This window comes from Pseudoliparis swirei, chromosome 13, assembly GCF_029220125.1.
Source record: "Pseudoliparis swirei isolate HS2019 ecotype Mariana Trench chromosome 13, NWPU_hadal_v1, whole genome shotgun sequence".
Lineage (NCBI taxonomy): Eukaryota > Metazoa > Chordata > Actinopteri > Perciformes > Liparidae > Pseudoliparis > Pseudoliparis swirei.
This window is the reverse complement of record NC_079400.1, coordinates 8185900-8206908: the sequence shown is the minus strand read 5'-3', so window position 1 is coordinate 8206908 and position 21009 is coordinate 8185900. Positions and strand designations below refer to the sequence as shown.

Below are 21009 nucleotides of genomic sequence, written 5' to 3'. Positions count from 1 at the left end.
TATTTACCGAGAGAGTTCACGTCTGCCGTTGTGGTTGACGCGTGCCGCCATCAGCTGACGCTGAGGAAGCTGTGGACACCATCCACTCCACTGTGTCTGCTCTGCTGAATCATCAGCCTGGAGCATTCATGGCTATCACTGGTGACTTTAACCACACCACATTGGAAAAAGCTCTGCCAACCTTCCATCAATACATAGACTGCCCAACAAGGAACAATAAAACTCTGGACTTGCTGTATGCTAATACTAAGGACGCATACAGCGCCACTGCCCTTCCCCTCGGCAGGTCTGATCATGACCTGGTCCGGCTGACACCCAGGTATGTTCCTCTGGTGAAGAGGCTGCGGTGACCACCAGGACTGTGAGGAGGTGGTCTCTGGAGGCTAACGACGCTCTACAGGACTGCTTGAGTCAACGGACTGGGATGTGTTGTGTGGACCGCAGGAGGACATCAACAGTATGACCGACTGCATCACGGAATACATCAAGTTCTGTGAACACACCACCATCCCATCACGGACTGTGCGCTGCTTCCCAACAACAAGCCCTGGATCACCAGGGACCTGAAGGCTTCTTAACATGAAGAAAGCTGCTTTCAGGTCTGGAGACAGGGATGAGCTGAGGAGAGCCCAGCGCAACCTAAAGGTGAAGCTCAGGAGGGGAAGGACTCCTACAGGAGGAAGCTGGAGGCCAAACTCCAGCTGAACAACACAAGGGAGGTGTGGTCTGGCATGAAGCAGATAACTGGCTTCAAGGTGGGAGGAGACAGCCAGGGCTCCTGGAGAGGGCCAACGAGCTGAACTGTTTTTTCAATAGGTTCAGTTCACAGCCCTCTCCTGTCTCCTCCACATCACACCTCCCAAACACCTCCCCTCTGTCCCCTGCTGAGCTGCACATCCACCGAGCCCTCAATAACAATGGGCTCCTCCACCTCCCCTCTCTCTGTGACGACTGACCAGGTGAGAAGACAGCTGGAGAAACTACACCAGCGCAGAGCTGAAGGTCCTGATGGCATCAGCCCCAGGGTCCTAAAGACCTGCGCCACCCAGCTGTCTGGTGTCCTGCAGCGCCTCTTCAACCTCAGCCTGAGGCTGGGGAAGTCCCGTGCTGTGGAAGACGCCGTGCCTGGTCCCTGTCCCAAAGAAGTCAACACCATCTGGCCTCAACGACTACCGAACCGTCGCCCTCACCTCCCATGTGATGAAGGTGCTGGAGAGGCTGGTCTTGGCCCACCTCCGGCCGCAGGTGAAATCGTCGCTGGACCCTCTGCAATTTGCTTACCAGCCTCATGTGGGAGTGGACGACGCCATCATCTACCTGCTGCAACGAGCTCAGTCGCACCTGGATGGATCCGGTGTCTCTGTGAGAGTCACTTTCTTTGACTTCTCCAGTGCATTTAACACCATCCAGCCACTGCTGCTGAGTGAGAAGCTGCGGGTGGCCATCTCCTGGATCACTGACTACCTCACAGGCAGACCACAGTTTGTCAGAATGGGCGTGTGCTGTCTGGAACGGTGGTCAGTGATGTTGGAGCCCACAGGAACTGTTCTGTCTCCTTCCTCTTCACCCTGTACACCAGTGACTTCCAGTACAACACGGAGTCATGCCATCTGCAGAAGTACTCTGATGATTCTGCAGTGGTCGGGTGTATTAGGGATGGACGGGAGGAGGAGTACAGGGCAGTGGTGAGTGACTTTGTAAAGTGGGCCGATGAGAACCACCTGCGGCTGAACGTGGCCAAGACCAGAGAGATGGTGGTGGACTTCAGGAGGAAGGCGACAGCTCCTACACCTCTGAGTGTCCTGGGGGTGGACGTGGACATGGTGGAGGAGTACAAGTACCTGGGCGTCTCCATCGACAGCCGACTGAACTGGAAGGCCAACATCAACGCTGTGTACAAGAAGGGGATGAGTCGACTCTTTTTCCTGAGAAAGCTTTGATCCTTCAACGTGTGCAGCAAGATGCTGGAGTTATTCTACCAGTCGGTTGTGGCCAGTGTGCTGCACTTTGCCATTGTCTGCTGGGGAGCAGCATCGGGCCGGTGACACCAGCCGTCTTAACAAACTGGTTAGGAAGGCTGGCTCCATCATCGGCTGCCAGCTGGAGCACCTGGAACAGGTGGTGGAGAGGAGGTCGTTGAAGAAACTGGTGTCCATATTGGACAACCCGGACCACCCTCTCCACCACCTCCTACAGGGACAGAGGAGTACTTTCTCCAGACGTCTCCTCACGCTCCGCTGCCACAAGGACAGATACTGGAGAACATTCCTGCCGACGGCTATGAGGCTCTACAACAGTTCACCTCTTGCCAGATCACCCTAACCCTTCTTATATTTGTGTTTTTTTAATTTTTATTTTTATTCTTGTGTGTTGCTGCTACTGGCTCGACAAATTTCCCCTTGGGGATTAATAAAGTATATATCTATCTATCTATCTATCTATCTTAGCTCATTTGCATTGTTGGGTCTGGTGTCTTTCAGCTTCTTCTTCATAATACCCCACAAATTCTCTATGGGGTTCAGGTCAGGGGAATTGGCAGGCCAATCGAGGACAGTAATGCCATGGTCAGTACACCAGTTACTGGTGGTTTTGGCACTGTGGGCAGGTGCCAGATCATGCTGGAAAATGAAATCCTCATCTCCATAGAGCTTTTCAGCAGACGGAAGCATGTAGTGCTCTAAAATCTCTTGGTACACAGCTGCATTTACTCTGGACTTGATGAAACACAGTGGACCAACACCAGCAGCTGACATGGCTCCCCAAACCATCACTGACTGTGGGAACTTCACACTGGATTTCAAGCAACTTGGATTTTGCGCCTCTCCAGCCTTTCTCCAGACTCTGGCGCCTTGACTTCCAAATGAAATACAACACTTGCTTTCGTCTGAAAAGAGGACTTTGGACCACTCTGCAACTGTCCAGTGCTTCTTTTCCATAGCCCAAGTCAGACGCTTCTTCCGTTGTCTTGAGTTCAGAAGTGGCTTGACCATGGGAATACGACTATTGTAGCCCATTTGCCGGACACGTCTGTGAACAGTGGCTTTTGATACCTGGACTCCAGCTTCAGTCCACTGTCTTTGAAGCTCCCCCAAATTCTGGAAGCGACTCTTCTTCACAATGCTGTTAAGGCTGCGGTCATCTCTCTTGGTTGTGCAGCGTTTCCTGCCACATTTCCCCCTTCCAACAGACTTTTTGTGGATGTGCTTTGAAACTGCACTCTGTGAACAGCTTGCTCTTTGAGAAACTTCTTGTGTCTTACCCTCCTGATGGAGGGTGTCAATGATGGTCCTCTGGACAGCAGTCAGATCAGCAGTCTTCCCCATACTTGTGATTTAGTTTACTGAACCAAGCTGAGTGTTTTTCAAGGCTCAGGAAACCCTTGCAGGTGTTTGAGTTAATTAGACGATTCAAGTGATTTGTTTAATACCCTACTAGTATACTTTTCATGATATTCTAATATTTAGAGATAGGATATTTGAGTTTTCTTAAGCTGTAAGCCATAATCAGCAATATTAAAAGAATAAAAGGCTTGCAATATTTCAGTTGATTTGTAATGAATCCAGAATGCATGACATATTTGTTTTTTTAATTGCATTACAGAAAATAAAGAACTTTATCACAATATTCTAATTTTCTGAGACAGTCCTGTATATATATATATATATATTTGAAAGGAGAAGTTTTTTACGACAGATTAGAAGATATTTGTTGCCATTAATCTGGGAGGTTTAATCCTCAACTTCCCTCTCTATGTAGTGGCATTTAAAGCACATTTTATTCTGTGTGTTCATTCCTTCCATGAACCACGTTAAACTGCTTTGAGTTTGAGACCCATGCACATCTCTTGAGTATCATTTGCCGTCTCACCGCTGTGTGTTCAGGTCAAGCAGAACCTGATCAACGTGTCCTACCACGTCGCTCAGTACACCAACATCATCTCAGACCTGCGCTGCGAGATCCAGCGGCTCAAGAAGAAGATCGCAGACCAGGCGAGCCGGCAGCTCAGCTCCGACCGGGCCGACATCCGCCATGTCCAGGGTAAAGGTCCACCCCGCCTCCTCCAGCACATCCACACTGTCTGCCCGACGTAGCCGTCTCTTAAGATGTGTGTCGTACACACTGCCCGTTCATGACGAGTTCCCACCTCTCGTAGCGGAGGTCCAGGCCCACTCCAGCCACCAGAGTCGGGCGGAGATGGACCAGTTGAGGGAGCAGCTGCTGGATGCCTTCCGCAAACAGATGGAGATCAGGAGGAACCTGATGGAGCTGGAAAACAGCAACATGGAGGTCCAGATCGACACCTCCAAACACCTGTTGACCATTGCAGAGTCAGTGTTCACGACTTATGTCTTTCTTTCTATCTGATAGCGTAGCGTGTGACATTCAGGAAGACAGGTTGTTTTGAATATTGATCTACAGCATGTGCACCTCAACCAGTATTTATGGTCCACATATTCATATTTGTTTCCTCCCCCAAGCTGGGAACAGGAGCGCAGTCGACGCAGGAGGAAGTGGCGCGCTGAAAGGAGGAAGGAAAGTGTCAAGAAGGACGAGAGCGAGAAGGACTCCGACTCCCGGGAGTCTCCTCCAGACGGCACGGAGACCCAGCAGGTGGCGCTGGCCCGAGAAAACCTGGTTACACTCGTGGCGGAACAGAAGAAAATCCACAAACAGAAGGTAGGACTCTTGATCTCCTGTCCCTCGTCAAACTGAGGGGAGACGCTTCAAGTCCCGCCCCCGAAGGAGCTCAACGAGCCAATCGCCCGATGAGCCGTCTGGGGCGTGGATATGATTTGCCACGAACGCGTTGCGTTTTCTGCTAAAGCCAGGTCGTTCTTCCCATCCCCAAGGCGTTGCTCGAGCGCAGGTTCCTGGAGCTTCGGGATCGGGCCCGGCGCCTGGAGGAGCTGCTGCCTCGCCGCGTGAGCTCGGAGGAGCAGCGCGAGGTCCTGAGCCTCCTCTGCAAGGTCCACGAGCTGGAGATCGAGAACACGGAGATGCAGTCCAACGCGCTGCTCAAGGACAACGTCATCCGCCACAAGAACTTTGTGGTGCAGCGCTTCGAGCGGCACAGGCACCTGTGCGACGAGGTCATCCAGCAGCAGAGGCAGTTCATCGTCGGTGAGTGGAGCGAAGGAGGAGAGTTGAAACCCCCAAAGGATTCAATTCACCGTTTGTCAGAGCGAACGAGACGAAGCTGAGGTGTGTCCGCGCGCCTGTGTTCCAGACCACAGCCTGTTGGTGCCGCCGCACCTCCAGGAGCTGTACGAGATGTACATGAGGGCGCTGGATGAGGGGAAGCTGGACAGAGCCATGGCCCTGGACAAGGTGACCACCAGACACACCATCAAGGTACCCCCCCCCCCCCCATGCATGGCTAGTTAGATGTCGCAACTTGATTGGCCTCGATGAATATTTGCTCCTCGTAATTCCTGATTATTTCCAGGAGGGCTCTCTACCCAAGATCACGCTGCCCGGTCAGGGTCGTGACAACATGCAGGACTTGGACTCGGACCAGGAGAGCGTGCGCAACATGTACTCTGATATCAGACGAGGCCAAGCCAAGATCCGTAGACACACTTTGCCCCCCATTCTGCCCGAGCCGGAGCTGTAAGAGGACTTCTTTCTATGTTTCCCATTTAGAATCTGGACAACAACTCCATCATCGTAACATGGATCACACAACCTCCATATTCCCATCACCAAGTCGATGCCTCGTTGTTCTTTCTCTTTCCATGTGCAGCGACAATAACAGAGTTTTTAAGAGCAGTCCTCATGCCAGGCAAATGAAAAGCTCCTCTGTCGTGACTCCGCCTCCCATCCACATAAACGGGAGAGGCAACAGAGAGGTGGGGACAATCAGCAGTGTTTGACCCCAGTCTTTATGTTTCAATAGCCATCCCTGAGAGGCGCCTCCTGCTTTAAAATGAATGTGGTCTATTCAGGTGTTGCTGTTCACACATCGACGGGTTTGTGTTTCAATTAAACTCACTCACATATTTCACTCTTGTAAAGCGGTTTGATTTCCAACTCGCATTCCTCCATAAAAGATACTCCATAACTTTAAATAATATGACCTCCATCCAATGTTCTCTCTATGCAAATGTTTTAGCGGTGTCACTCAGGCGAGATGAAGTGAGAAGAGGGCTTGAAACCAAACGCCCCGCTCAGTCAAAATGTCATTTTCGAGAGGCAGAGTTCTGTCGGATGGCCGTCGATCGGACCGTGGACTGAAAGCAGAGGGCTGCGGTGAATGTCTGACCCCAGCGTGACCTCTGCTCCTCCTCTGCAGCTGCAGCCGCTGGCTCCTGAGAGCTCGCTGAGCTACAGCGTCAGCAGCCACCTGGACTCGTCACCCGAGAGCAGCGAGGCCGGGGCCGACATCCCCCTGTTACAGAGCGGTGAGCGGTTCCGTAACCACGCGTTACGGGTTAGAGGAGGGACGATTAGATCGTGGGTAAAGACAGTGAATATATATATATTTTTTTAAACATGTCCTCTTGTCTGCGCAGAGCGGCAGCAGATCCTAAAGGGGGTCCAGAACATCGTAGTGAAAGCCGCCCGTCGGCGCTCCAAAGCCCTGGAGGTGGACGCCTTGCGGTTGCCCCGCCCCCACTCCCCCCTGGACCCCAAGAAGCAGCAGAGCAGCCTCTCTCTGAGCGAAGCCCCCCCAAGAGGTTTGCCCATGCGCCGCGGCAGGCAGCCCAGCCCCGAGCTCAGACACGCCACCTCGGACGACAACCTGTCCAGCAGCACGGGCGAGGGGCCCGGCCTGCAAGTGACCTGGACCCGGCCACGGAACCGCCAGGTCGCCACCAAGACCCAAACGGACCTCGAGGCTCGCCGCAAGAAGAGGCGCTCTCGCTCCTTCGAGGTCACTGGCCAAGCAGTGAGTATTTTTCCATATGTAGCACGTGTTGAAACATCCGAGTACCCAGGAGACACGGCTGTCTTTACGTTAAATACGAATGCAGCGAGCAGGAAGTGCTTTTGGGCCACTAAGGGAAAGAAAGACCACGCATAAGACAACCAGCCTAATTACAGAGCATCAGCTTATCTCATTCCTCTTTTTAGTCTTTATTTCATCATCATTATTATTATGGAGGCACAGCTTAGGGCAAAATATGACAACCACTCGTCGCTCCATTGAGCCTCTAACAAAAGCCCACAGTAACATGAACTATGAACTAATACAAATGTCATAAACCCTTAAAACAGTCGTCCCAGGACCGAGCAGCAGGTCAGATCGTCTGAAAGCTTTTCTCCCGCTTCTCGCTTGCAGCGGCCTCAAACCAAGACGGCCACAGCTCAGAGGTTCCGTCCTCTGGACAGCACATCCGACCACCATCTCTACAACGTGCAGCCGCAGGCCCCCATGCTCCGCCCCCAGTACAGAGGGGTCCCTCCTCTCGCCAAAATCCGGACGCCCCACAACATCCAGCAAACAGGTGAACCGCCGAGACGCGCTCCTCTGCAGCGGGCTTCTCACCCAGCTTGGTTTCCTCTTCCTCGTCTTCCTCCAGGCTCGAGCGCGGAGCCCTCCAGCGCCCACATCAACAGCCTGAAGCGAGGGCCCCATCTGCGTCAGCCCCAGCCCCTCCTCTACCTCACCACCACAGGCACCGGGGGCCAGCGCACACGCAGACACTGAGCCGCCGCCCACCGTTCATCCGTACCACCAGCAGTAACACCCAAACCAGCGGCGCCTGGAGGGGAACCCCCGAGAGCACCCTAACCCGACCTCGCGGGGCGGTACCACGGCGGCGACCCGGCTCCACGCAGGTCTCGTCCGGGCTTTGCTGTGTACATTTGCGAGCTCTGTTCCGTCACGTGTTTCCAGCTTACCGTGGTGCTGAGCTGTGTGTCATCCTGAAGTCAGGATGGCGTCACGCTCCCCGTGCTGCACTGTACTCATGTCTGTGCGTTCCGAGTATTTACGGTTTGGTCATGAAGCCTTCAGCTGATTGGGGATGTTTATGAGGGCTCAACCTCATTGTCATGATATCAATGACCATCGGGAACTGAGTTGCTTTACTAGACAAAGCATAACAAATTAAAGGATATGACACTAATGGCAATGTAAATTGGTATAATAAGAAATGGCCTACTGTCAAATTATTTCATTGTCGTTTTTTCTTGTGAGGTTTTCTCAATTTATTGACAGTAATGTTTGAGTGAAAAATAACAACAACAAACTTGGATCATCTTGATTGTTGTACACTTGTGGATTCAAACTCAATGTTGTATTCTCAGTCTTTGCCTTTCTTACCCAGACGTGACTGTTTAATGTCATGTGTAGATGTATCGCACCACAATTTGCTTTTTCCAGATTAGTTGGCTGTATTTTTAATTAATTATTTAACTATTGCCTTTTCTTTTACGTTGTTGTTGTTATCAACCTTGTTTTCATAATTGCTACTTTCTATGCTTTATTTTGTACTTTTTTTTTTTTTTACCAAAATAAATTCAAAGACACAAGTGAAACGGTTGTTATTTTTCATTTCTCGCTGCAAACACACAATTCCCTGGCTGCACTGAAAAGCAGCCGACGGTCCTTGCCGCCAGTGAATTGTGTTTACTGAAAGTTTCATCCTGGGTCACAACATTACTCATTGCTGCACATTAGATACAAGAGTCTCCTGTAGCCAGGACATTACTTTAGATGTTTCATATGGATGACGGAAAACTGGGTCAGGGTTCAAATCAACACATGAATTAAGGAAATAGTTTGGGAGTCATGCAAATATTCTATGTCACGGGAATGGACATTTAGTGCAAGAGTCAGAGAGGACGCTTTGTGCTCACTGGATGTAAAATATTCTAAATGTCCACTAGATGATGCCCAGAGGCCATATGCCATCAGATGAGCCACGCCTTTGTCCTAGAATGACGAAATTGTAGCTCGGTTTCAGATAAATAATTCAATTTTAAGATCACTCATTTTGTAAACACTTCTTTGGCCAACATTTGAGTTTTGCATTTAATAATATGTCCCATATTCTATCATAAGAAGCTAGTTTATTTCTCTGCCATTTTATTTCCTTTAATTAGACTGTTCTGACAACACTGATCAGGATCAATATGATTAACTGTAGTTGGAAACGGGCCTGGGTTTTATTCTCTCTCCTGGGTCCGTCTGCTGTCACAGTGGTTGAAAGGAGATTTGTTTTAATGACGGACTTATTAAAGCGAGCAAAGCCATTATTTTAAAGATGATAATTTGCTCTGTGTTCGTAAACTCCAACTCAGAATTTAGTTGGCATATTTCAAAACTCACTAACGCGACTAATACATGCTTCAAGTAATGATTAGTCATTATCTGGCAGCTGCACGTCACAGATAAAAAAAATTCCAGATATGAGGGTTTCAGGTTTAAGTCAGCAATTATCCAGATAACCCAGTAAACCGGACTGTTTCTTACACACTCCTGCGCCATTTGTTTGAATAATCTCTCATCTCCTTTAAAATGTTAATACGTTTGTTATAAAAATACGTAAATAGACAAGAAAACAAATAAGCATACAAGGATTTTCATCCCTTATGATCTGGATAAGACTGAATCGGAAATAACGCCTCCTCTGTTCAACTGTCAGCATTCTCATCCAATGAGGAATCGCCTTCCGCGTGATTGACATGTCAAAGGACCAATGAGCGGCGAGATTCCGGCTCTCGGGCGGTTGTGCACACACGGCTGATTTGCAACCCGCCGAAACAACAGCAGAGAAGGAGGAAAAATGTCGCTGGCTCCGACACGGACCGTTCTAGGATCAGTGTCCTTTTAGGAAAAGCCCACCGGCGAGACGGTGAGTGGGACAGCCTTCACTAATGGCGGCCAATGCTAGCGGTGAATTTGGGTCCGTCCCATCCAGAACTCTTCGATGCAGTTTTACCCGTTTTGTGTAACAACTCGGGCCTTGCTGTTCAGAAAGAAACCGAGCTGCCCGCGGCAGCCATGATGAACGTTAGTTTGAACTGCGGCATTGTTGATATGATTTGCACCGTTCGCTTAAAAACAAGTTTCTTTGAGGTTATTTTTTTTGTCATAAAGCGACAAATCAAACATTGCTGTGGTAAACTACTGCTTCTTCTAGTTGACAGGAGGAGAAGTAAAAGCGTCTCTTTTTGTTCTATTGACGAAAGTTGTTTGTTAATTTTAAGTCACGCTACATCCGAGCTGCTGGTTCTGAGCGCGAGACTCGAACCACATCGGCGCTCGTGCACGACACACGCGCGCCCCACTGCGCCATTTAACTCATGTGAACGAGTGTGTGTTGTGGACTTGGAATACAGCTGAAATAAAGACGTCTCCCCTAATCCGCCTCGCCCATTCACAGGCGTTTCTTCTCGCAGCAGACGGAACCGGTCGTTGAACCCAAAACTGCCCTAACTTGCTTGCTCAGCTTTTTTTGGGTGAGGTTTGACTTGGGACGGGAGTTGATGCTCAGACCTCTTTGTTTTGGAGCCTTTACTTGATGCACCTGCAGCTACAACCCATGAGCACATTATTACATGTTAGACAGCGGTGATTATCCAGAGATCAACATCTGGATTATGTTTAGTCTGTTGTCTCCTTTTTGTGTCTCCCCCCCCCCCCAAAATCCTTCAGATTTCTCAATCTCCCTACTTGATGCAACAGTTTAACCCTTCTTCTGCTTACCTTATTTAGTGTAATCAACGTAAAATATCATGTATTTGCAACCCCCCCCCCCTGCAGGTTTATATAACAGATGATGTTAAGTGAAGGCTAAAAGTCCAAAAGAGTCACGTTTAGACTATTTCTTTCTTTGTAAATAGGGCAGTCTTTCAACACACACACACACACTACAGACCATGTTTATCATCTCCAACTTTCCCCTAAATACACAGGTTTCTTTCATGTCTCAACTAATAATGTAGTATAGTACTTCTAATATACTTGAGAGACACACACCTGTCTCATCCCAACACATTCTAAATACAGATACTATTTACCTTTTTTTCCTCCACTCACACGTATCAGGAGGGCCAAACATACAAAATGGTTGCTGAGAAGTCCTACAACATTACACTCTGTGCACCAAGAGGATGACTGTGTGCTGGCCTTTGGTCATCTTTTATCATATAATTTATGCATCTTAACAATACAAACTTTATGACGTGTCTCATCTCTATTTATCTACATCACCCCATGAAAAAAAAGCTTACAAAATGCAAATAAAATTTAGGAAAATACATGTTATGGTAGACTAATGCAATTTAGATTTAGATTTGTACCTAAAAATAGTTTGAACATGTATTTTTCATTAAAAGTGAGTGCTGATTGAACTCTGATCTATGGAGGGCAAATAACTCAATTCCACTAAAAACTGATTTAATTGTTAGTAATGTTGTTGGTGATGAGGTACAAACTATAGTTTTAGAATGTTTCTTTTGGATGATTCATTAACGTCAAATTGACGGAACATCGGTTAAGACACTCATATTATTCAAAAAAAATTAAGAGGAAAATAAAGGGAAAGTTGATAGGACGGCCTTGTTCCCGCTCTTGAGGATTAAACTACATGTTTATTGATGTAGTTGCATCTACTTATTTCCCAGTTACCAACTATACTAATATAAAAATGTTTTTATTTAAAAGCACTCTTGATATAATTAAAATGTCGGATTTCCCCAGGTATGTTCATTGCCATACAATAACCATGTGGGTCGATCAATATTTATGATTGTTCCATGATTTTCTGAATTTATTCTCCAAATACTGAGGTGATTTAGCTGAAGCTCTGGAGAGATTAGGTGTAAAGACGTCGGCTGTTGTGATGAATCGGCCACAAGCCATGTGTAGTGACAAGAAAGTGGAATCCTGCCATACAGAATTCAACGTAGCTATCCAAAGACATCATTTAGGATGAATACATGTTGATCTTCCTAAATATCCCACTTTGAGTTCGTTAAATAATAAACTCAGTTTAACATTTAAAAAAATAACAAATGTACAAGTTAATAAAGAAAAACTGAGAACAACTTTAATCTTTGGTGCTTAACATGATTTTTCTTTGTCTTTTTTTTCAGATCAGAAACAGCTGTGGCGTTGCTATGAGAGATGATAAGCGTCACACATCTGGACAACGAAAGTGACCTGCTCTAACAATTTGAATGTGGGAGGTTTGACCTCGGTCGAGAGGCGGTTCACACGGTTTACGATAACACCACATGGGTCTCTGAGGGGATCGGATAATTACAGCCTGTGGCGCCTCAGACGAAGCGGTCTCTGTTCAGCGAAGACATGGACCCGTCGACCAGGGTGGTGGGTCTGGACGCCCAGGGGAACATGGTCTTCACGGTGGTAAAGCCCGTGATGGGCATCTACCAGGTGTCTTCAGAGCAGACGGGTTGTGTGTCACAAGGCGGCATGAGGCTGCAGGGTTTATCCGACAACACATTGATCCTCCCTCACGTGCAAAGCCAGGCTCAGCTGGCCCAGAACCAGATGGACATGCACGCCATGCAGCCTCACATTCCGATGCCCCAGATGCAGATTTGTTGCCCGATCCAGACGGAGGTCGTGTCCCAGATTCAGGACCCGCCGGCAAACTTGAGCCCGAATCCAGAGTCCGCCGCCCACATGCCGTTTGCGGAGGTGTCGTCGCTCCTGGATCCCAACATGAAGGGCTCCAAGGCTCGTGAGTGGCAAGTCGTCGTTTAGCTCAATGGAGAAATGAATAATCGGGAGTTCTTGAATCTCACAAGTTTATTTCAAAATATTTGTTTATTTTAGGGAAGTATCTCCTCTCGTATGATGAAATCAAGCGGCGCCTGCAGGCCCCGGAGAAGATGTCGCTGCGCTCCTTGGCCGCCTACACTCGGGTCAGCAGAGGCCCGGCCAGCAAGAAAACGCTCCTGGAGTCGCTCAACGTTCTGGGCCTCGCGCCGAGCACGACGACCTCCGTGTCCTCCTCGTTCTCCAAACTCACTGAAGGTGACGGCGATGTGCGTTAGCGTTAGCCGGGATGTTTACGCTTTAAAAAGAGACTAAGCTGAGGTTTAAATGCGTGTTTAGGCGACACCACGGCTTTGTGTGACGATATGAAGGACTTCGCCCATGACTACATCGACTACAGCAGAATGGCGAAGCAGCTCATCCCCGAGACCAACACAGTTCAACACTGGTCCAAAATTATTGAAACCAAGTAAGTGCTTTTTTTTGGAACATGACCTTCGAGCTGCGCGTTTCCCCCGAAGCACGTCGGATAAACTGAGTCATGACACTCTCTCGTTTTCTCTCAGGAACCACCTGGAGGATATGAGGAGATGTTTCCAGGACCCGGTGAACAGCGGTGCGTTCGACAACGTCACTCACGGCCTGGGTTTGGGAATGTTGGACGTTGCACTGGACATGATCGTCATGGTGATCGGACAGCAGATCCGGATCCTGTCCGGGGCAGCGGCTTCGGACCCGGTCGACGCCGGTCCCCCGATGCGGCGCATCCGCAAACGTCACCGCAAAAGCCGATCGACGAACAACGAGAACCCTCGCAAGGGCTCGGGAGGGGCCCACGAGCCGGGGAAGGCCACGTCGAAAGGCAAAGGGCGAGGCCGGGCCAGGAAGAAGAAGAGGCAGGAAGCTGGAGCTGCTGTTCCTATGGAAACCCAAGCAGAACAACGCAAGCCGGATGATGTGGAGAACAACGTCCTCACGCTGGTTTCTGTTGGGTACGAGACGGTTTCCAGTGAACTCGATCCAGCTGGAACGGTTTGACGCCCGGTCACACGGCGGGTCCAAAGAACCAGTCGTGGTCCCAGTCGACCGGGATTCTCAGAGAAAGGGAAACAAACTCGACACGAGACACCTTTGTTGTGACGAGCTCAGCATCAAAGTCGTATCGCTAATCTCAAAGTGCAACTCAAAGGAATCGTTTGACATTTTGGGAAAAGCACTTTCTGGCCCAAAAAATTAAACGAGAAAATAGATCAAATAAAGATAGACTTCACTGTACGTTAAATATGTAACTGGAGCTTTGTAATAGACTGGTGAGGGGGGGGGGCAGCTAGCCCGGTCCTGTACACTGGGATCAAAATCCTACCTGCCATATGCGATGTGGTTGTGCGTCTCGGGTTCTGCTTCTTACCAACAGCTCTGATATTGCACAGGTGAATTGCAGCCGAACGACGTTGACGCCGAGCGGCGAATATTGGCAGCGAGAACAAAGCTAGCGAGCTTCCGAGTGTGTGAATGCCGTCTCCGCGCCGCTCACGCCTCAGTAAATGCTAATGTCTGGGGAAACCTCGACGCTCATGAGCACATTCGCCGAATGCCGAACTCTTCCTTAAAATGCATCCTCCCTTTCTTTCGTAGCAGATTTTGTACGTGTAGTTGAACAGAATCCAGTCATATTATTTTTGTATGCCGTGTTAGAAAGTGAACAGACAAATGTAGAGCAGATCATATCAGGTGTGGTTTGTATGTTTTACCAACGGTACAGTGTCTTATGTTCCTGTTGTATTTATTGGTTGTATTTGCAATTGAACGTCTGTTCTGTACTAGATTGTTGAAAATTACTTTACGGGAACCTCAAGAGTTAAGTAAAGTATAAAGATTTAATTTTCATCACGACTTTGTTTCTGTTTTGTGATACTTTAAATGGAACATGCTGTGCTGATGTGTAGATCTTAGAGTGCTGCAGGAAAGACGTATTTTAACTGGTCAGCACTAGTTCGCGCTACAAAAAAAGAAATTTGTTTCCAATAGATTTGGGATTATTGCTCCACTTTTCTGATTTATTTAGTGTGAATGGCAATAGCCAGAATAATAATAAAATAAAAAACTTTCGCTACTTGTTAACTGCCATTTAAGAAAGTTATGGACATTTATTTTGTAGAATTCCATCAGTCAGGATTAGATCATATTCAGTTAACCTGTGATGATTGTTGCGGGAAAGAAAAGATTTAAAGTAGTTAAATAACTTGGAGATATTAGGAATAATAATTTAAAAATATATATATAATAAAAATAAATAATATTATCTGGGGTAAAAACGCCATCCAATAATACACTAAAAAGGTGCCCACCTGTCTGTTGTGGTTTGATATACTAGAAGCTGAAAAGCATTGTGGGAGATTTTAGGGCTGCGAGAACACTCAGGAGTCAGCCAGGTGCTCGATAATGCCTCAACACACACGGAGAGGGAGATCAGCTTTAGAGGAGTTGCTCCGTATGAACCCGAGAGGGGACAGAACAACGGAGACGCGTTAAAAACACAAAACGAGAGAAGGGAGAGCTGCACGCGGCTCAAAGCGGTACGAGCAGGTAGAAGCGGCTCCACAGGCGCTCAAAGAAGAAGAAAACCAAGACGTCCACCGGATGTGGCGCGGAGCAGAATGGGACACACTTACGCACGCTCCCACGGGGAGAAACGCAGTTACAGTCGACTGCAGCCCGCCGCGCCACACTGAGTGGAACCGTGTCGAGGCGGTATTATGACGTTGACGTGCTGTTGATATTCTCTTTGACGTCACTGTCTTGTGTTTTGATCATCCATAAACGCTCCAGTTGTCTTCTAGTGGTTCCTGATGGGAGGAAAGTATATGAATTCTCACATCTCGTTAAAAAGCCACTGAACATCCACACAGGTGTTTTTAATTATTCTGGCTGATTAGCCCTAGCCAGGGTTGCCAGGTCTGTGTGACAAAACCAGCCCAATGGCCAATAAAATCAGCCCAAAAACCAGCCCAATATCAGAACTCAAAATATGCCCGTGCCAAACCATATACACTGCTTTTAAAGTCCAACAGCATTGCTATCATAGCCAAATGTATTGTAATATCTACAAAGAAACACCAAATGTATAGTATGCCAGCATTAAAAGCAGTTTTCCCTAAACAGTTATTTCACCTAGGTCCTAAAATGGCCTTGTGTAATTAGATACAGTATATTATCATAAATAAAATGTGTGTACATGCTGATCTGGAGTCAGTTTGGTAGGATTTGGGTATAAATAAATTATTTCATTTAAAATATGGATTTTTATTTAAAGATATTCATGTAATTTGCATGCAGAATAGGTCTACCCGAACCAGCGGACACAAAATTCAACCCGCGGCAACACTTCAAAAGTAGCCCAATTCCGCAGGAAAACCGCGGACCTGGCAACACTGGCCCTAGCTCAGGTTGAAGGATGTGAAGCTATCATGATCTTTATCGACCAATAAGAGTGACAGATGGCCAGTTTGTCCCACCCCAATAGTAGTGCAGACTGCGCGCGCTCACTCAGAAGAGGTCCAGTCAGTTACCTGAAAACACCTGTGGGTGTTCAGATCGTGTGACGTAAGGCCGTACATTCTTTAAGGATCATGTCAGTGTTGTACTCTTCAATAAAAAAAGAATCATTTGCACTTTAAATGTATCCTGAACATCCTTAATACGTCACTGATGTTGTTTGTTCATATATATTTTCCTATTATTCTACGCAAGCCATTGTTAAAATTAATCGTGATTGAATGAAGTCCCCTGGCCTCCACGCGGTGGTGTCTTCAGTTCTTGGTCTGGTGTTTGCTAAAGTGAGAGCTGGGGAGAGAACAGGGATGAAAACGCACCACGACGTGTCACTCAAAAAGAGTCCGGTTGGAGACTCGAGGTATTTCTCATTTGGACGGCCGAGTAAAGTACTCACTATTTTATTGTGTCCTTGAAAAGCACTCACCATTAAGCTGGTGCTGTAATTCTGCTTTGGAAACGTTGCAATTCATTTCCTCGAGTCAATCGGTTAATGGATTGAGTTAAAATGGTCACATCAAGTTATATATAGACCAAACTCTTGACAACTGATTACCAAAACACTTTGGTTACACACGTGTGGCCCTAGCGATGAAACCTGATGGTGCCACCTGCGGGTTTGAGTGGGTTGTCTTCAAGACTATTGGATGGATTGCTATGAAGTGCAGATATCCATGCCCCCTCATTGGCTTTTAGAGATCTCTTAAATGTCCATCTAGCATGTTAGCATGCCGATGTTAGAGCTGCTTGCATGACTGGACTCTTTATCTTGTTCAAAGCGCCAACAAGACCAACGTATACACACGAGATGCTGATATCTGGATGTCTTGCAAGTACAATGTGTAGGAATAAAGTGTTTATTTGAGCAATTAGTCAATTTATTTGCAGGATTCCTTACTCTGTTCAAATGCAGTTGCTGCTTTTATCCTCCCAGTGTTTTCAAGTGTGTGTTTTCATTCCCCTTTGTTTTATAAACAGATGTCCTGTGCTCCCCTACAGCGCCAAGGAAGCTGTTGTGACTCCTGGTGTGACTCAGTCTCTCTTCCCCCCAACAGACAACCTGAACAATGCTTTAGGCGCTATCGGAGTCCTCGGTCTGGAACTGATAGCAGAAGAACTTCAACCACATCTGAACAGTGCTGACCAACATTAAGGAGAGGAGTGAGTTCATTTAAACTCTGATGTATCATTACTACTTGAAATGTATATCAAGCTATGTTCAGGTTATGTAATGCCTCATCTGCACTCATCTGACAGCACTGGAAAATATGTTTCCAGTATTATTTTTTGTCATCCATTGGATGTGATTTGAATTGCCAAATGCTGACAGTCCCATATTTATGTATTTCCATACATACCAGAATACATAACGCCTTCAACTCTGAGTGGCAGCTATTTCACAACAGCTCCCCTTTCGAACAATAAAACCTGCAGCAAAAAGAAAAATCACACCGGGAAGAGATGTGGCGCAGTGTGTGGAGAGGCTGTGAAGGGATCAAGTGTATAACAGCTTAAGTCCTCAGCAGACGTTAAGCTGTATCTGTGTCCCCTAGCAAGGGAGCAACGCAGTGGGAGAGAGGCAGAGGAGGTAAAGAGGCTCAATTCACTGCTGCTCAATCATTTAAAGGAAAATATTTTAATTTAAAAAAAGCTTGATATACTTCAGAAATGTATTAACATGCGTTATGTTTAGTGTTTTTGGATCAAGTGATTTGTTTACATCTGTACTTCTGCTTGTGTCCAGAGGGGGCGCTGCTGATCAGTGGGATCCTGCCAATCCTGGCCCTGTCTCTGAGGAGCCTCTCACTGTGCTGACCGCAGAGCTGGTGGCTGAACTCGCCAAGGAATGTAAGCTATTTATACAGAAATATGTCGCTCTATTATGTAACGTCACCCTGATTCTCTGAGCAGTTCCCATTGGCTGCCCTTAAAGCCTGTTGGATCTTCTTCGTACTTTCATATTTGTGTGTCGGGTAGTTTTACCGCCAGTGAATGAGACGTTTTGATATCCTCTCAGCTGTGGTCCGTAAAGGTTTCAGCGACGCGGGTTTGGTGACGGCTTTGCCGTCTGTGCTGACCGGTCCGGACCAAGAACTGCTCCTTCACGCTGTGAAAGGCATCTCACGCACGTCTTATGACAGCTGGAAGTCAAATCGTTTGATAGTCATGTGTGATGAGTTGGATATCAGGTCAAAGTTCGCCGTAAAGCAGTGTCCGATGTAAGGCGACGCAATTCCCCGTCACCCTCAGCGAAGCTGCAGGAACTGTTGCTGCGCCGAGGTGCGGTGCCTCGTCTGGTCGCCATCCTGCTCCGCTTCCCTGACCAGGAGGCCCTGGAGGAAGTGTGCCTTCAGGCCCTCTGCAACCTCAGTGGCATGGGAGGTCTGGGAGAGGGGAACGTCTGTGAGGCCGGGGGAGTCCGTCTTTCATGGCGTCTCACCTCACGCCTGCGGTTTGGCCTCCTCTGTGACTCAGGTGTGCGCGTCTCAATGGGCGCCGGGTCAGTACGCGGTCAACGTCGAGGTTTCCCAGCGCTGCTCCGCCTCTTCCTGGAGCCTCCACGGCAGCAAACGGACGGCTCGTTGGTTCTCGTGCTTCAGCTTGGGACGCTGCTCCAATCTGTGCCAGCTGATCAAAGTTCCGCCAACCAAAAGTCTGAAGGCACGCGTGTTCCACACGTTCCTCTGACAGCCCAAATACTGCAAACTGACCTAACTGGCACACACGATTACTGGTACACGCCCACACATCAGGGGGATGGTTACACAGCAGGAACCTGGACATATAAAAAATGCTAATTCTTCCAGATGTCTCAGTTTATTCCTGTTTTTTATGCTTTTGTTTTTCATTTGTTTACATTTTGACTTTACACACACCTGCTAAATGTAATATACAGTCAGTTGCAGCTTATTTCAGCGATCATGGGATCCTATGCAACGCAGAGCTGTTTGTGTTGTGCAATAGTTGAATCCAGGATGAGGCAAATGTTAAATATCAGTGAAAGTTATGAATCATGAACATCTTTTCGAAGATTATAATAATGTCATTTCTGTTGATTTGTTCAAGGGTGCTTGAAAAAAATGTCTTTCCTCTGCATCAATATTCACAATGTTCTTTTCCACAGTGCAAATGAATCATTTTTGATTACCACTCCTAATTGTATTGATCGGTGACTCCCGATGTAAACAATAAAACACCTTGACTTTGAATGGGTGTATCCTTTGCTAATCAATACTCATATTGTGTGATACAAAAAAATTATGTTCTTTTAATTCATGCATTCAGATTAAATAGTAGATTTTAGAGTAAAATCTACTATTTAGTTTAACACAGACAATTAACATACACACGCATTAGACTAATATTTCCTCCAAAATTTGAGATCCGCATTGACCAATTTGAGAGTCAAGACAAACCTCCCTCTACAACCCCCATATGTGCGGAACGAATGTGGAACAATGAACATCCTTTGTGCATGCGGTGCCTTCATTCAGGATTCATTACTATAACTTTCCTTGAAACTGGAGGCAGCGCGTCAACATGAGCCCCAACAGCCGAGAGGACACGAGAAAAGCTTCGGGGCTTAGCGATCATATTCCAATCGGCTAAGGCTGCTCAATAACAATACAAGTTGGAAATACGCTGGCTAGCCAGCAAGGACACAGGCTGATGACCCCCGTCTCACTCAGTGTGACTCGACAACAGGTTGGTCAAGATCTGTGGGAAACAGCCGTGAGCCAGTCGCTCCTCAACAAGGAGTTGTCCATCTTATTCCTCTCGGTCTGATTTTACACCGACCAAAAACAACAACGCAACACTTTTGCTCTCATTTCTCCACGAGTTAAAATTTTTAAAAAAAGGTCAAATACTTTTTCTCTGCTCTCAAATGATTGTTAATGTGTGCCGTTGTCATGGTGACTGCAGGAACACCAGACAGTCTCCAATGTTGTTTCTGAGGAGTCCAACAGGCCTTATAAACTGCGTACCACGTGTGACCACAACGCCAGCCCGGGACCTCCACATCCGGCTTCTGCAAGATCCTCCGAGACCAGATGATGCAAAAGTGTTTCTGCAGGTCACAAACATGTGCACACGGGAGGAGTTTGCCTTCAGGGCTTTTTGACAGATATCGGCAAGTTATGGCAACTAAAATAACCAAGTTGTGCGATAACCCATTGAACTAGTGTTTGTGTGTTTGTGCACGTGCAGCCTGGCTGGACCAACTTGATACTAGAGTTAAACACTAGATGGCAGGCTCGCGCTTTGGAGAACCCTTTGATGAAAGCATGAGAGCACCAGCTTGTGACTCTGCACACATGGACTGAATCTAATAATAATAATAATAATAATGAGGAGCTGCCTGCTGCACATATTAGTGGATACTCTCATACGTTATATACATTTTATGTGTTTACTTTCAGTTGCTTACTTGCTTCTATGAAAGTGGTTTGTCATGCTTCAAAGTTAAATAGTGCTCTTGCCCGTTGACCGTTAAATACAAATGGCAACACAAGAAAGACCCGAGCCCCTCTCTCTCCCTCTAATTACATCTCTTATTGGTTCCATCTAGCTCCAGGCATCCAAACGCAGGGGCATGTCCTCTAATCAATGCTAACTTTATTACTCTGGAAGACACTTAAATATTTGATGGTGATGGAGACGAGGCTTTGGAATTAGTAACGAGTAGCCAAGATGAACCTCTTCTTGACTTGCCTAATCTGCTGGAAAATTGGTTCATTGTGTACTTGTTTAAGTGGAAC

General features: G+C 47.2%; 4 protein-coding genes across 10 annotated transcripts in view; all 4 read left to right on the top strand.

The window, feature by feature from the left end:
• kif19 (kinesin family member 19) overlaps positions 1–8484 on the top strand; it is a 48886-nt gene extending 40402 nt beyond the window's left edge. For 4 of the 5 annotated variants that reach the window (XM_056430739.1, XM_056430740.1, XM_056430742.1 and 1 more), the window contains 10 exons: positions 3882–4038; positions 4154–4328; positions 4479–4677; positions 4851–5121; positions 5228–5352; positions 5447–5610; positions 5744–5849; positions 6293–6401; positions 6513–6889; positions 7283–8484. In XM_056430739.1, the coding sequence (XP_056286714.1) occupies positions 3882–4038; positions 4154–4328; positions 4479–4677; positions 4851–5121; positions 5228–5352; positions 5447–5610; positions 5744–5849; positions 6293–6401; positions 6513–6889; positions 7283–7651 (2052 nt within the window). In that variant the 3' untranslated portion in view covers positions 7652–8484. The remainder of the gene's footprint in view (positions 1–3881; positions 4039–4153; positions 4329–4478; positions 4678–4850; positions 5122–5227; positions 5353–5446; positions 5611–5743; positions 5850–6292; positions 6402–6512; positions 6890–7282) is intronic. The other variant, XM_056430741.1, reaches the window with a different exon arrangement.
• rpl38 (ribosomal protein L38) overlaps positions 1–19331 on the top strand; it is a 134003-nt gene extending 114672 nt beyond the window's left edge. The window contains exon 6 of the mRNA XM_056430749.1: positions 19320–19331. The gene's annotated coding sequence lies outside the window, so the exon portion shown is untranslated. The remainder of the gene's footprint in view (positions 1–19319) is intronic.
• Positions 9303–14584, top strand: si:ch73-127m5.2 (uncharacterized protein LOC561202 homolog). Of its 3 annotated transcripts, none has more exons than XM_056430745.1 (5): positions 9303–9803; positions 12049–12659; positions 12755–12955; positions 13037–13166; positions 13264–14584. In XM_056430745.1, the coding sequence occupies exons 2-5, from the start codon at positions 12263–12265 to the stop codon at positions 13733–13735; spliced, it is 1200 nt and encodes a 399-aa protein (XP_056286720.1). In that variant the 5' UTR covers positions 9303–9803; positions 12049–12262; the 3' UTR covers positions 13736–14584. The 3 variants fall into 3 exon arrangements, with proteins under 3 accessions (XP_056286720.1, XP_056286722.1, XP_056286721.1); XM_056430747.1 differs by lacking the exon at positions 9303–9803 and adding an exon at positions 9829–9961; XM_056430746.1 differs by lacking the exon at positions 9303–9803 and adding an exon at positions 9968–10410.
• Positions 16558–19313, top strand: si:dkey-21e13.3 (uncharacterized protein LOC100150043 homolog). The gene is given in 7 exon segments (XM_056430421.1): positions 16558–16610; positions 17803–17837; positions 17994–18044; positions 18047–18097; positions 18267–18389; positions 18500–18629; positions 18631–19313. Coding segments are annotated over 7 exon segments (750 nt in total). The 3' UTR covers positions 18938–19313.
• Positions 19332–21009: the final 1678 nt, after the last annotated feature.

Coding starts and splice junctions, on each gene's coding strand:
- si:ch73-127m5.2 (XM_056430745.1), top strand. CDS start 12,263: ATGGACCCGTCGACCAGGGTGGTGGGTCTGGACGCCCAGGGGAACATG. Junction 12,956..13,036: donor GTTCTCCAAACTCACTGAAG/GTGACGGCGATG, acceptor ATGCGTGTTTAG/GCGACACCACGGCTTTGTGT. Junction 13,167..13,263: donor TCCAAAATTATTGAAACCAA/GTAAGTGCTTTT, acceptor GTTTTCTCTCAG/GAACCACCTGGAGGATATGA.